Raw genomic sequence first — 15,805 nt, 5'->3', positions numbered from 1 at the left:
TTAAATCGATTTTCACTTTTAGAACTCAATAATAATTCATTTACACTTTGAATGTTTGGTTTGATTGGTAGCTCTGCTGATTATCACTTCTTACATGAGGGGCTTTTTGAAGCTTATTTCTGGATGTTTAGTACTATAGGTGTAACTTTAGACAACAAATCTATTTAACGTCCGTTTGGTGTGGACTACCTCTCACTCTCTTGTTCTCTCTCTCTCATTTTCACTCGCTCTCTCTCTACCTACTCTGGGACTTGGTGATTCTGTCCTGAGGGTGTCTTTCTCAACATGGCTCTGCCGTCTGCCTCTCTGTCCTCTCCCCCCTCTCTAGTTCTGCTAACAAACTGTCGGACCATAACACCATCCCCCGTAGAGGCAGCAACACGTTAGGTAGAAAGCAGCATGTTTCACCCACCTTCCTGCCCCCCTTACCCCCTGTGGAGTCCCCAGGGCCTGGGCAGGTCACGGGGTGTGTGGCCGAGCTCCAGGCCCCGCCGGAGGGCTGCCAGCCTGGCCTGGCACTGGGTATGGCTGCCCTGGTGGCAGCGCAGCAGCTTCTAGCTACTACCACGGAGGGTCTCAGGTAAGGGCGTGGGTGTGTAGTGCACTGTGGAGCACAGACACGCATGCCACTCCACTGCATGATAAGAAAACACACTTTTGACTGCAATCTTTGATGATGATCTGTTGTTAAGGTGTGTGTGCGCTGTTTATGGTGATGTCACTGCTCTTGTACAAATATATATGTTTTATGTTCATTCTAATACAGAAAATCTATTTCAAACATCATTTATTTGAGTGGAAAATGACTGGTATGGGTACCAGTCTGTTGAGCTAACGTTCCACTTCTTGTAATCTATCATATGCCAAAGTTTTAGCATGACAGGAGTGGAATACTAGCTAAACAGACTGGTACCCATACTAGAAAATCTCACTCTCGCCTTTCTGACTCAACTTTTCCTCTCACTGTCTAACTGCATTTTCCTCAAACTACTAACAAATAATCATTATAATAACACTGTGGGTACATCTCAGTTCAGACCACTGGCTCTGTACAACAATGGCTGCTGTGAGCCAGCCATCCTCAGAGGTCCCTCACGCCTCTGCTCTCACACTAGAACACATGAATCAGCAGAAAACTGTTGTACAAAGCTCTGTCCTCGGAAATGTTGTTTGGCCATTACTTCTGTCCTCTCATTGAGCTTATGTAACTTTTTGAAGGATGTTTTTGAATCAATTTATGAAAGGATTCTATTCAATGTCAGTTCCAAACTGTTCTATTGGTTAGAATATAGAAGGTGAACCAAAGAAACAGCGTAGTGTAGTTAAAGAGAAAAAGCTCAAAGTTTTTTACATTTCATGGTGGATATCTTCAGAGCTCTACACTAATATCTGGGTGCTGTACTTACAATGGTGACCTCTGTCTGTTAAGCAACCCAAAGCGTGACCCCACCTCCACCCAGACCCTCCATCAAAGGAACGGTTCAGGAGGGGGCAACCCGGGCACAGCCAGCCCAGCAGGAGGAGGTGGAGCAGGGGGACAGCTGGGAGTGGTAGGCCCTGGGGCCGGATCCATGGGGCCCAGTCCACACATGATGCGCAGAGGTTACTCACTCCTTAAAGCAATTCAGCTCACCTTTATTAGGTTGTTAGACAGTTATTTGTAGCTATATGCATATGGTATCATAAGGAAATTTGAATAAAGAACCTATTCTGTGCTTTTTCATTAATAAGTCTTATTACAAGGTAAATTGCAGTAGTAGTTATATTGTTACATTTTGACAGATTTAAAAGCATGCTACACTGGATGCCTCACCTTTGCAGAGTGTGAGATGCACCTAAACATTTGAATGAAACCTGGGTGGAACAACGCGGTTCCGCGAAGCTCGCTCTGGTTCTATTTTTTTAAGAATTTAACACGTGCCTCATGCCCGAGAACACAACATAAAGTGTCTTGGGCTCTGCTCAGGCCGGCTATAGTTATGGGTCCAGTGTAGCAGCTAGAAACCCACCGTTTTTGTGACGCCCCAGGGTAGCTCCCCTGTTAGACATAGACATGCAATTTCAGGTAGCCTCAAATATATGTAGACACAAGATATTTTCTGAAGTCAACCTCTCTCTACTATCCAGGTACAAAGAAGCCAGCCCCTGCCCCTCCCAAGCTGCCCAACCCCTCTTCAGGCCAGCCCAGTAACCTCACCAACCACAACCCCTCCTCGGGCCAGTCCCTCAGCCCCTCCCCCAGACCCCTCTCTTCCTCAAGCCACTCCCCTACCTCCCCCACCATGCCCACATCCCAGCTCTCCACCACCCCCCGCCGCCACTCCAACAACCAGCCCTCCATCCAGGCCCCCAACCACCCACCCCCACAGCCCCCCACACCCTCACAGGTCAGCCCCCCGTCCCAACCCAGGGCCCTCGACCATCCCACAGGAGACAACCCGGGGGCGGAATATTCTCCAACAGACACCCCCACCCCGCCTGATACACCTCCACCATCCACCGTCCCCCAGGACATACCCAGTGCCCATCCTGCCTCCATCTTGCCCTTCCAGTCAGGCTCCCTCCCCGACCACGCCCCGTCCCCAAACCCAGAAACAGGCCCAACATTCCTCCGCCCCCTCAGCCCCCCACACAGGGAAATGATACCAACGGGATCTGCAGCACAGCCTACAAAATCATGGGTGAGTCCGGTCAAGTGATGCTTTATTTTCCCATGAAAGGAGATTAATTTGGTTGTTGGTAACACACCACAGAAGGACATTAACAACAAATTCTGAAAACCGACATCGAACTGACACACTATATATACAAAGTATGTGGACACCCCTTCAAATTAGTGGATTTGGCTATTTCAACCACAGGTGTGTAAAACCGAGCTCACAACCATGCAATCTCCATTGACAAACATTGGCAGTAGAATGGGCTGCTCTGAAGAGCTCAGTGACTTTCAACGTGGCACCGTCATAGGATGCCACCTTTCCAACAAGTCCTTAAATGTCTGCCCTACTAGAGCTGCCCCGGACAACTGTAAGTGCTGTTATTGTGAAGTGGAAACGTCTAGGACCAACAACGGCTCAGCCGCAAAGTTGTAGGCCACACAAGCTCACAGAAGGGGACCGTAGCGCTTAAAAATCATCTGTCCTCAGTCGCAACACTCACTAAGAAGTTCCAAACTGCCTCCGGAAGCAACGTCAGCACAGTAACTTAGTTGGAAGCTTCATGAAATGGTTTTCCATGGCCGAGCAGTTGTAAGCCTAAGTTCACCATGCGCAATGCTAAACATCGGCTGGAGTGGTGTAAAGTTTTCCTCCTTTGGACTCTGAAGCAGTGGAAGCGCGTTCTCTGGAATGATGAATCACGCTTCACCATCTGGTAGTCTGACGGACGAATCTGAGTTTGGCGGTTGCCAGGAGAACACTACCTGCCCCAATGCATAGCACCAACTGTAAAGTTTGGTGTAGGAGGAATAATGGTCTTGGGCTGCTTTTCATGGTTTGGGCTAGGCCCCTTAGTTCCAGTGAAGGGAAATGTTAACGCTTCAGCATACAATGATATTCTAGATGATTCTGTGCTTCCAACTTTGTGGCAACAGTTTGGGGAAGGCCCTTTCCTGTTTCATCATGACAATGCCCCTGTGCACAAAGTGAGGTCCTTACAGAAATGGTTTGTGGAAGAACTTGACTGGCCTGCACAGAGCCCTGCCCTCAACCACTTCAAATACCTTTGGGATGAATTGGAAGGCAGACTGCGAGCCAGGCCTAATCTCCCAACATCAGTGCCGACCTCACTAATGCTCTTGTGGCTGGATGGAAGTAAGTCCCCACAGCAATGTTCCAACATCTAATGGAAATCTTTCCCAGAAGAGTGGAGGCTGTTATAGCAGCAAAGGGGGGACCAACTCCATATTAATGACCATGATTTTGGAATGAGATGTTCGACGAGCAGATGTTTATGTACTTTTGGTCATATCACAACAATCCCTTCTTTCAGTTTATAGTATTGGTTCAGTACTTCCTTCTCACTTGTGTATTTTACTCCAGTGTTGCCAGTACATTGACAATGTTTTGTCTAAAAGTCCTGTGTCCACAGGTTAAGGAGCATTTATGAAAGAGGTTTGTCAGGACTTGTATTTTGCAGCTGCTGCACGCCATCCGTTTCTGCATTACTCCATTACCACAACATACTTTTAGAAACCTACCACTTGTGCCTGCTTTTCTAATAGATGTTTTATCATCGATCCCATTGGCCATGAACCATCATGACATTCAACCTTCATTATTAAATCATTTAAAAGTCAGTAACATTTTGATGTGGGGTTTTCAAAGGACATCTCTAATGGTTTGTCTCTAAATGATGAGAGGATACCAGAAACTGAAAACCGATTTGATTCATGGAATCGGCAGAATATTACCATTTTTTATTTGATTGATTCTGTCAGTATGTCTTTTGCAAACCCTTCAATTGCATTTGTTCTCGCTCTGGAAAAGTTTTTTTTTTTCAATGAATATAAGTCATTGTCATCTTGATTAGAAGACTGAAGTTGAAGCTGTACTATTGTACATAAATCAACATCAGAATATCATTCTAGCATGATCAGACTATTTAGGGTGGAAGTTCTATGGCCTAGAGCTGGGCCATTTGGACAAAAATACATATTGCCATAAATTGTCTGAATTGATGCGATAGCGATAAATAGAAGGATACTTTCATATCTATTGTGCACCACCTTTTGTGTATTATCCTTTTTAACTACTAATACTAGTTTGATGGTTGTAACCATCAATTGGCCCATTTAACAGTCACCCAGATAAGCAAACTTATTTCATTTCAAACTGAATTTCTCTTTTATAGGCAACTTATCGCAATGAATGATATGAGTAAAACAGAAGCCTGTGAAAACTGATCGGTATGGTTTTCAGTTTATCTTCCCAGCGCTACTATGAACTGTCTTGTCTTGGTGTTTCAGTGTGGCAACCCGACCACATCAGGTTTTAGTGTTCTGGTATGCATGGGACAGGATTGTGTTTAGAAGTTGCATGCCTTGAATGCATTTGAAGCATGAGGCTCTCTCCAACTCAACAGTTCTGAGCAGAATAGTGATGACAGCAGCAATGTGGTTTTCAATAGAGAAATGTCTGCTTCATATTGCTTTATGATGGAATGTGGATGGCATTCCCGTGACTCTGTTTCAAAAGAAATCTGTGGTTCGGCATCCTCTCTGATATGCTGCCACTTAACTCTACTTGATGATTCACTGCTATTTTCCGATCTTAAAGCCAGTGGAAAATGGTAAACAATGGTAGTAGATTTCAAAGGTTTTTTTTCTGTAACTTTTTCTGTAACCAGGCAAGTCAGTTAACAACACATTTTGATTTTCAATGACAACCTAGGAACAGTGGGTTAACTGCCTGTACAGGGGCAGAACGACTGATTTGTACCTTGTCAGCTTGGGGATTTGAACCTTTTGGTTACTAGTCCAACGCTCTAACCACTAGGCTACCTGCCTAGATTGAGGATGTGACAGTCTGTACTGGAGGTTGAATTAGCATTTTGCTTGTCTCTCTTTATGCACATCAACCATGCTTGCCAAAACATACTAACATTGAACACATATTTTCAAGTGACTTTTTGATTTTAATATCAGCTATTTAGTTTTCCCCTTCAGGAATTTCTATTCATTGACTTCTTAGTACTTTGACCTTGTTAATCCACAATATTTAACTGAGGTCAGATTCAGTGTCTGATTTTCTACAATCACTCAACTACTACAGCTTAAAAGACTTAACTCCTCAGTCAGCTGGAGCAGTAACCTTTCACTCTCTCTGTCCTGTCCAGACCCAGCGCTGTCTCTCAAAGGGTTGACCCGAGCCTTCGTCCCTGAGTTTGCTGTGGACCAGCAGCCAGTGACCGCCCCCTCCATGGCCCCCATGGCATCCGTATCTCAGCCCAAAGACTCAGACCTGGACACAGAGAGTACCATCCTATAATGAAGAGGACTGGGCTTGGCTCTCTCTCCCCTCCATCTCCTCTCCAGGTGTGGGTAGAAGTTGACCCTAACCACAGGTCCAGGGTCAGATAGTAGTTTCATCCCCTAATGGATAACTATACGACTAGGTATAGGGAGATTTGGTCCTAGATCTGTGGTTAGTGGTAACTTCTACCGCAGGCTCCCCTCAGCCCTCAGATCACCACACCTCTGCTGCTCTCTGCCAACTCCACCTCCATGTCCACCACACACTAACTTACCCACCATCATTACCACCTTGGTCCGCTCCACCTCAGCCTTGTTACAGCTACTACTATATACAATCAACACAACCACCTTAGGGGGACTACAGAACAGCCTTGATTAAAACGGTATGTTTTTGCATGGGATGTTGCACCTGAAGGGACTGGTTGTAGTAGTAGGTGGGTTGTTAACAGTGGACTGACTGACTTTGATATCTGTGTGAGGTGTTTTGTTGTTGATTATGATGATGGCCTTAGAACTGAAGAATACTATTTGTAAATGTAAAGCACAGGACATGTGGGTAAAAGTAGACCCCCCCCCAAAAAAGAACTGTTGCTGAAAGTGTAGCTTGTGACTGCAGGTTTCCAGTCGTCTCAAACACTTTGACCGTTTTATCCCTGTTTTGTATGAAACCTATCCTTTGCTCTTTGTATTTATTTCCAAAAACGCATTCCCTGTGGCTTAAGTTAAGAATCATGCAGTTTTCTGAATTGTGCCTTACTGGTTCCATAACTTGTTGTAGCAGTGTTAGGTCAATAAACTGTGTATATGCTGAGCCTCTTGGATTGTAGGGGCCTTCCTAACCTTACTCTGATGTTTTTGGGGCATTAAAGTGACAGTTCCACTATAAATGAATGTTGGAAAGGACTGTTTTAAGCGCTTCTACTATAGCTACTTTGTCATCTGTCTGGTGAATCACTTCAACAGTTGATATTGAACCAAGTCTAAACCCCACAAACGCTTGCTTTCCAGTGAACAGGTTTCTATATGGAAGATCATTCTGCGACCCTTCCCACGGAGCTGGGTTTTACACACAAACTGATGTAACAACCTAGTAGTGAGGTGGTGTTGGATTCACTAGACTTTTTTTCTGTGTTGCTTTCCCTTTAATATAATGCAGGGTTGTGCTCCTAGAGAACCTGAATGGTACCAACTAAAGGGCACATTTCTGGACGCTTCAGTTGCCCTGAACACATGTTCAGTAATTGTACTGCTTTTCAGAGACGATCATCATCCATATAGTCTTACTGAGACCCCCCCCCCTTCTCTCTTTCTCCTTTAACTTGCTGCCTTATCCGTCTGCAGAAAGAGCACCTTGGTTGGAGGCTCTGAAAGACTAACAAGCCATTTAACTAGAAATGTTAAAGCTGCATTTTAAGATCAGTTTTGTATGCAGACTGTTGAGCTTAAACAAGAAATACATCAAATGGCAAATGAATGCTTGGTTATACTCCCTGTCTGAATAAAATATATGAAGAAAAAGTTGAAATGGTTGTTAGTCATGGCTTGATCACAGACACATACTCATACATGCAGATACACAGTAAGAAAATGCTTTATTTAGTGTTACTGATGGGAGGACGATTGTCTAGTAGTCATTTCTTCATTCTCCTGCTACCAGTAAAGTCTGCGGTGTGTCGGCCACACGATTTCTAAAATAATATAACATTTATTTTGATTATTTTGATTCTAGACAGGTCTACATTCAATCCGGATCACGGAAGCCCTGCGCTAGTGTGATTTACATTTAAAGGCAATGTTCCTGCATTTGAGGAGACTGCATTTACGGTAAATACTGCATATGTCAGCTCAATCGGCAATTACCTTTTAAATTTCAATCGCGCTATAATGCGGATCTAGCCCTAGATAAAATGCACACAAAGCAATTACCGGAATCCATGAGGATGTTGGTAGCCTTGGTGTAGGTTTGTAGGAAGGTGGATGGGGAGTGCAGCACTGCACTCTGACAGAGGTAGATGACTGTATCCTCCTCTAACCGAAGAGCCTGCTCCTGATCATCCTGGCCTGAACCGCTATCCTATAACACACATACACACTGAACCGCTATCCTATAACACACACTGAACCGCTATCCTATAACACACATACACACTGAACAGCTACCCTATAACACACACTGAACAGCTACCCTATAACACACATACACACTGAACCGCTATCCTATAACACACATACACACTGAACCGCTATCCTATAACACACACTGAACCGCTATCCTATAACACACATACACACTGAACCGCTATCCTATAACACACATACACACTGAACCGCTATCCTATAACACACACTGAACCGCTATCCTATAACACACATACACACTGAACAGCTACCCTATAACACACACTGAACAGCTACCCTATAACACACATACACACTGAACAGCTACCCTATAACACACATACACACTGAACCGCTATCCTATAACACACATACACACTGAACCGCTATCCTATAACACACATACACACTGAACAGCTACCCTATAACACACACTGAACAGCTACCCTATAACACACATACACACTGAACAGCTACCCTATAACACACACTGAACAGCTACCCTATAACACACACTGAACAGCTATCCTATAACACACATACACACTGAACAGCTACCCTATAACACACACTGAACCGCTATCCTATAACATACATACACACTGAACAGCTACCCTATAACACACACTGAACAGCTACCCTATAACACACACTGAACAGCTATCCTATAACACACATACACACTGAACAGCTACCCTATAACACACACTGAACCGCTATCCTATAACACACATACACACTGAACAGCTACCCTATAACACACACTGAACAGCTACCCTATAACACACACACACACACACACACTGAACAGCTACCCTATAACACACACTGAACAGCTACCCTATAACACACACTGAACCGCTATCCTATAACACACATACACACTGAACAGCTACCCTATAACACACACTGAACCGCTATCCTATAACACACATACACACTGAACAGCTACCCTATAACACACACTGAACAGCTACCCTATAACACACATACACACTGAACAGCTACCCTATAACACACACTGAACAGCTACCTTATAACACATATACACACTGAACAGCTACCCTATAACACACACTGAACAGCTACCCTATAACACACACACACACTGAACAGCTATCCTATAACACACATACACACTGAACAGCTACCCTATAACACACACACACACTGAACAGCTACCCTATAACACACACTGAACAGCTACCCTATAACACACATACACACTGAACAGCTATCCTATAACACACACTGAACAGCTACCCTATAACACACACTGAACAGCTACCCTATAACACACATACACACTGAACAGCTACCCTATAACACACACTGAACAGCTACCCTATAACACACATACACACTGAACAGCTACCCTATAACACACACTGAACAGCTATCCTATAACACACATACACACTGAACAGCTACCCTATAACACACACTGAACAGCTATCCTATAACACACATACACACTGAACAGCTACCCTATAACACACATACACACTGAACAGCTACCCTATAACACACACTGAACAGCTACCCTATAACACACACACACACACACACTGAACAGCTACCCTATAACACACACACACACACACACACACACACACACTGAACAGCTACCCTATAACACACACACACACACACACACACACACACTGAACAGCTACCCTATAACACACACACACACACACACACACTGAACAGCTTCCCTATAACACACACACACACACACACTGAACAGCTACCCTATAACACACACACACACACACACACACACACACACACACACTGAACAGCTACCCTATAACACACACACACACACACACACTGAACAGCTACCCTATAACACACACACACACACACACACACACTGAACCGCTATCCTATAACACACATACACACACACACACACTGAACAGCTATCCTATAACACACATACACACTGAACAGCTACCCTATAACACACACTGAACAGCTACCCTATAACACACACACACACACACACTGAACAGCTACCCTATAGAACAGCACACACACACTGAACAGCTACCCTATAACACACACTGAACAGCTATCCTATAACACACACACACACACACACACACACTGAACCGCTATCCTATAACACACATACACACTGAACAGCTACCCTATAACACACACTGAACAGCTACCCTATAACACACACACACACACACACACTGAACAGCTACACTATAGAACATCACACACACACACACACTGAACAGCTACCCTATAGAACAGCACACAGACACTGAACAGCTACCCTATAACACACACACACACTGAACAGCTACCCTATAGAACAGCACACAGACACTGAACAGCTACCCTATAACACACACACACACACACTGAACAGCTATCCTATAACACACATACACACTGAACAGCTACCCTATAACACACACACACACACACACACACACACACACTGAACAGCTATCCTATAACACACATACACACTGAACAGCTACCCTATAACACACACACACACACACTGAACAGCTATTCTATAACACACATACACACTGAACAGCTACCCTATAACACACACTGAACAGCTACCCTATAACACACACACACACACACACACACACACACACTGAACAGCTACCCTATAACACACACTGAACAGCTACCCTATAACACACACACACACACACACACTGAGCAGCTACCCTATAGAACAGCACACACACACTGAACAGCTACCCTATAGAACAGCACACACATACACTGAACAGCTACCCTATAGAACAGCACACACATACACTGAACAGCTACCCTATAGAACAGCACACACACACACACTGAACAGCTACCCTAGAGAACAGCACACACATACACTGAACAGCTACCCTATAGAACAGCACACACACACACTGAACAGCTACCCTAGAGAACAGCACACACACACACTGAACAGCTACCCTAGAGAACAGCACACACACACTGAACAGCTACCCTATAGAACAGCACACACACACTGATCAGCTACCCTATAGAACATCGCACACAAACACAGAACAGCTACCCTATAGAACATCGCACACACACACTGAACAGCTACCCTATAGAACATCACACACACACTGAACAGCTCCCATATAGAACATCACACACACACACACACTGAACAGCTACACTATAGAACATCACACACACACACACACACTGAACAGCTACACTATAGAACATCACACACACACACTGAACAGCTACCCTATAGAACATCACACACACTGAACAGCTACCCTATAGAACAGCACACACACACTGAACAGCTACCCTATAGAACAGCACACACACACTGAACAGCTACCCTATAGAACATCACACACACACACTGAACAGCTAGAACCCTCAAACAACTTGGGACCTCGAAGTCAGTTCTACTACATTTTTTCATTGTTTGATTGACTGATTTAGACCTGGGACACCAGCCACCCGAGTGGCGCAGCATTCTAAGTCGTCACTACAGACCCGGGTTCAATCCCAGGCTATGTCACAACCGTCCATGACCGGGAGTCCCATAGGGTGGCGCACAATTGGCCCAGCGTTGTCCAGGTTAGGGGAGGGTTTGGCCCGGAGGCCTTTACTTGGCTCATCGCGCTCTAGCGACTCCTTGTGGCGGGCCGGGCGACAACGGTCATCAGTTGAACGGTGTTTTCTCCAACACATTGGTGCAGCTGGCTTCCAGGTTAAGCAGGCAGGTGTTAAGAAATGTGGCTTGGCGGGTTATGTTTCGGAGGATGCATGACTCGACCTTCGCCTCTCTCGACCCCATTGGGGAGTTGCAGTGATGAGACAAGATCGAAAAAGGGAGTAAATTACAATACAACAAACCAAAATCATAGGGTAAGAGTTGAATACCCCTGCTATAGAGCAACATAACACATACTGATCAGCTACCCTATAGAGCAGGGATGGGCAATTCCAGTCCTTGAGGGCCTGATTGGTGTCACAACAACACATCTGACTCCAATCACCTAATCATGATCTTCAGTTTAGAATGCAATTAGATTAATCAGCTGTGTTTGGTAGGGATGGAGAAGAAGGGTGACACCAATCAGGCCCTGGAAGACTTGAGTTGCCCACCCCTGCTGTAGAGCAACATAACACGCACTGAACAGCTACCCTATAGAACAACACACACACACTGAACAGCTACCCTATAGAACAACACACACACTGAACAGCTACTCTATAAAGAACAACACAAACTGAACAGCTACCCTATAGAACAACACACACACTGAACAGCTACCCTATAGAATAACGCACACACACTGAACAGCTACCCTTATAGAACAACACACACACTGAACAGCTACTCTAAAGAACAACACACACACACACACACTGAACAGCTACCCTATAGAATAACGCACACACACTGAACAGCTACCCTATAGAACAACACACACAGTGAACAAATACTCTATTGAACCACACAAACACCAACAGGCCTGACACTATTCTCATGTGGAGGGCTTTGTATCATATCAAAATACCTTACAAAGGAAAGGATGGATTTGTCTTAAGATTGGCATGTACAGACATGCAACAAAGACTTGGACATTCACCACCATCAGTATTAAGCATCTCCTTTACCTTGTGTTTGAGTAGACACACACACATCTTGTAGATCATGGCCAGGCTGTCTGGGACTAGGGTCTCCACGGGCTGGGTCTGTGGGTTGGGGTCCTGGAGGCTGAGGGGCAACGTCACGAAGCGGTAGCCCCACAACGGGAACATACGTCTCAGCACACAATGAGACACCACCAGGATACGCACCTCCTTCAGGGGGCAGCTGGGACAAAAACACCCAGTCAAGATATCAGAGCAAAGCAAGGACCATATGTCCCGATGGGGAGGAGTCAGAGGAAATCTTACTTTGGGCTTTTCTCCATGTCATTCAGATCTTCCAGAATCATGTGGAGAACTTCTGAAGAGGACTAAAACCAAATAAATTATTTTAATAATACAAATAGCAATAGGCTACTATAGATGATACACCAACACTTGTAAGCAAGGTAAAATGGTTAATTATCCACATACCTCCATCAAATGAATGATACTTTTGGGATATAATAGCAGTATGCCAGTGACTTTCTCAGTCTGTGTGTTTTTCTGGAATTTCGACAAAAATTGCTCATAGTATTCTGGAATGAAGACAATGACGACAGTGAGGAACTCATTCTCCCGAAATACATTCTGGCTAAGATTTGACCTTTTTTTCTTCTTTTTTTTAAATATTTTTTTTACCTGCAATTGCACTCTGTTTATCGTCAGCGTTTAGCTTTCTCGTTGCTACATACACCAGTCTGTGGATAAAACGTTTCTACAAACACAAAAGACAGAAACAAGCTGATGTTAGACGCGCTCACTGCTAAAAACCTTCATTCATTGAAGGGATGCTGATCATGACCCCACATTTGTACGTCAGCGCGCCATCGCGCGTCCTGTTTGGAAACTTCTATCACACAACAATTTCTTAAAGTCTTCAGCCTTACTTTGCAGGTTGTTTTCTGTTTTTCGACATCGGCAAAAAGCGAGTTTTTGTAGGCGTTGAAATACGAATTAACGCTGCCAGGTAGAGATGATGGCAAAGGATTTACTGCCATTTTTCCGTTGCTATGGCAATTGCACCACCACGCGACAAACTTCAGTTAATTTGGTCCAGTCCATGATCGTCTCTGGCTCCGAAAAAGCTCGTGGGTATCAGGCAGTTTATTTGTCAAGCATTTATGTATTTTTACAGATCCAAAACAAGTACAACTGATCCAGAAGTAACCACATGGCCAACATAAAAAGTCAATACTTTTTGAACTATACAAAGTACTCCATTAATATCAATGAAAACATAGACAAAACACACTTAGGCTATACAAAATGAACATTTAAATACATTAACAAACTTAAATTGATCTAGAGTTATAATAGGTCTACATTTTAGACCCAACTTGTGAGAATACAATAAAAGTAAACAAATCCAGATGTACAATCATTTTAACACAAAACAACACCTATAGACAGCAACATGCAAATGCTTGTCATAAAACTGTACTGCACTTGTGGCAAGATTTAAATATGTAGCAGTCTTTTTTAACATGATGACACATTGCCTGGTACAACAGGTCTGTAAATCAATATGTTTGTATTTTCATGATGGCAGCTCTGACTGAAATGTATATGTGAAAAGGAATTTTGGAGGGAAAGTAGAAACGCAAGAAATACATTCAAAACAGCTTTAAATGCACACTAGCAAACAGTGAATATTTGTTCTAAAAGAAGACTGTTGATACAGGTGAAAGTTATGGCAGTGAAATGGACGGTTCATCAGTAACAACCCCAGTGACCGCAAGAGCCACCTGGGCCACTCAATGCTAACATGGATTGATGTCTTTCAGTTAGCAGCTATTCATATATTAGCCCCAGTGGGTTAACCCTCATATTTCACATATGCTCCTCATACTGTAAAACACTTTTAATACACTTAGGAGAGTGGTATTATTTTTGTTGCCCCTGCCCAGAGCAAGTTTTGAAATGCCAATTGTTAGGATGACTGCAATTACATTGGCACCAGAAAGCCTCTAAATATTGTAATAACAATTCACAGTACGTTTGTCATGCCAATGTAATGCTTCAAGGTAGGTTTATACTGCATTCTAACATCACAATCTACGAGGCAGTGATTATGTGTTTCTGTTGTAGGCAGATCAAGTCCATCTGTAAAAATAGCGCACAGCTCTAGATAAAATTCATATACGTCTGACTATCAGCCATCTAAAATGTCAAGGATATTTACATATACAGGCAACTGCCAAAATAAAGGAAACACTTGAGTAAATGAGGGATACAAAGTATACTGAAAGCAGATGCTTCCACACAGGTGTGGTTCCTGAGTTAATTAAGCAATTAACATCCCATCATGCTTAGAGTCATGTACAAAAATTCCCAGTTGCCCATTATTACGACTACCATGGCTAAAGTGTGTGTGTGTGTGTGTCACTCTCAGTCACCAGATCAAAACTCAATTGAATACTTATGGGAGATTCTGGAGCAGCACCAGAGACAGCGTTTTCCACAACCGTCAACAAAAAACAAAATATGGAATTTCTCATGGAAGAATGGTGTAGCATCCCTCAAAATATAGTTATGACAACTTGTAGAATTTATGCCAAAGTGCATTGAAGCTGTTCTGGCTCATGGTGGCCCAACGCCCTATTAAAACACTTTATGTTGGTGTTTCCTTTATTTTGGCAGTACATCTATGCTTTATCTTTACAATTTCATTATACTTTCAATTTAATACAATCCAATATAAAATATATACTCATGTTATCTGAACATATAGAGCTACTTGACCTTCCCAGGAGAAACTCTGGACCCTTTGGATGAGAGTTCTTTTGGTCAGATCACATGGTCAGGAAGAACTCCTGGCCCTACGGCATTCCGCAGTCCCAGTAGTTGTGACTGTTTCTTTGAGTTGTCTTGGCACTTTGGTTGATGAGAGCAGAGGAGCTATCCAGTCTCTACCAGGCCAGGGGAGAGGGCACTCTGGGGCTGCAGGGGTTCTCAGTGGCCTGGGTCTCATTCAGTGCTCTCTGGAAAACAGGACCAATTATCGTACATGAAAACAGAACCAATCATTGTACTTGAGTCACAGACGCTTTT

The 15,805-nt window shown here is 43.8% G+C and overlaps 1 protein-coding gene and 1 pseudogene across 1 annotated transcript in view; one reads left to right on the top strand and one right to left on the bottom strand.

The window, feature by feature from the left end:
* LOC135511977 (rho GTPase-activating protein 17-like) overlaps window positions 1-7,492 on the top strand; it is a 40,465-nt pseudogene extending 32,973 nt beyond the window's left edge.
* A 6,328-nt stretch (window positions 7,493-13,820) lies between these two features.
* The window catches only part of LOC135511975 (delphilin-like), a 70,127-nt gene continuing 68,142 nt past the window's right edge, over window positions 13,821-15,805 (bottom strand). The window contains 1 exon segment of the mRNA XM_064933521.1: window positions 13,821-15,735. Within this exon segment, the coding sequence (XP_064789593.1) occupies window positions 15,664-15,735 (72 nt within the window). The 3' untranslated portion in view covers window positions 13,821-15,663.

Source organism: Oncorhynchus masou, chromosome 24 (genome assembly GCF_036934945.1).
Source record: "Oncorhynchus masou masou isolate Uvic2021 chromosome 24, UVic_Omas_1.1, whole genome shotgun sequence".
NCBI lineage: Eukaryota > Metazoa > Chordata > Actinopteri > Salmoniformes > Salmonidae > Oncorhynchus > Oncorhynchus masou.
Note: the sequence above shows the minus strand (reverse complement) of the source record. Positions and strands in the feature narration are given on the sequence as shown.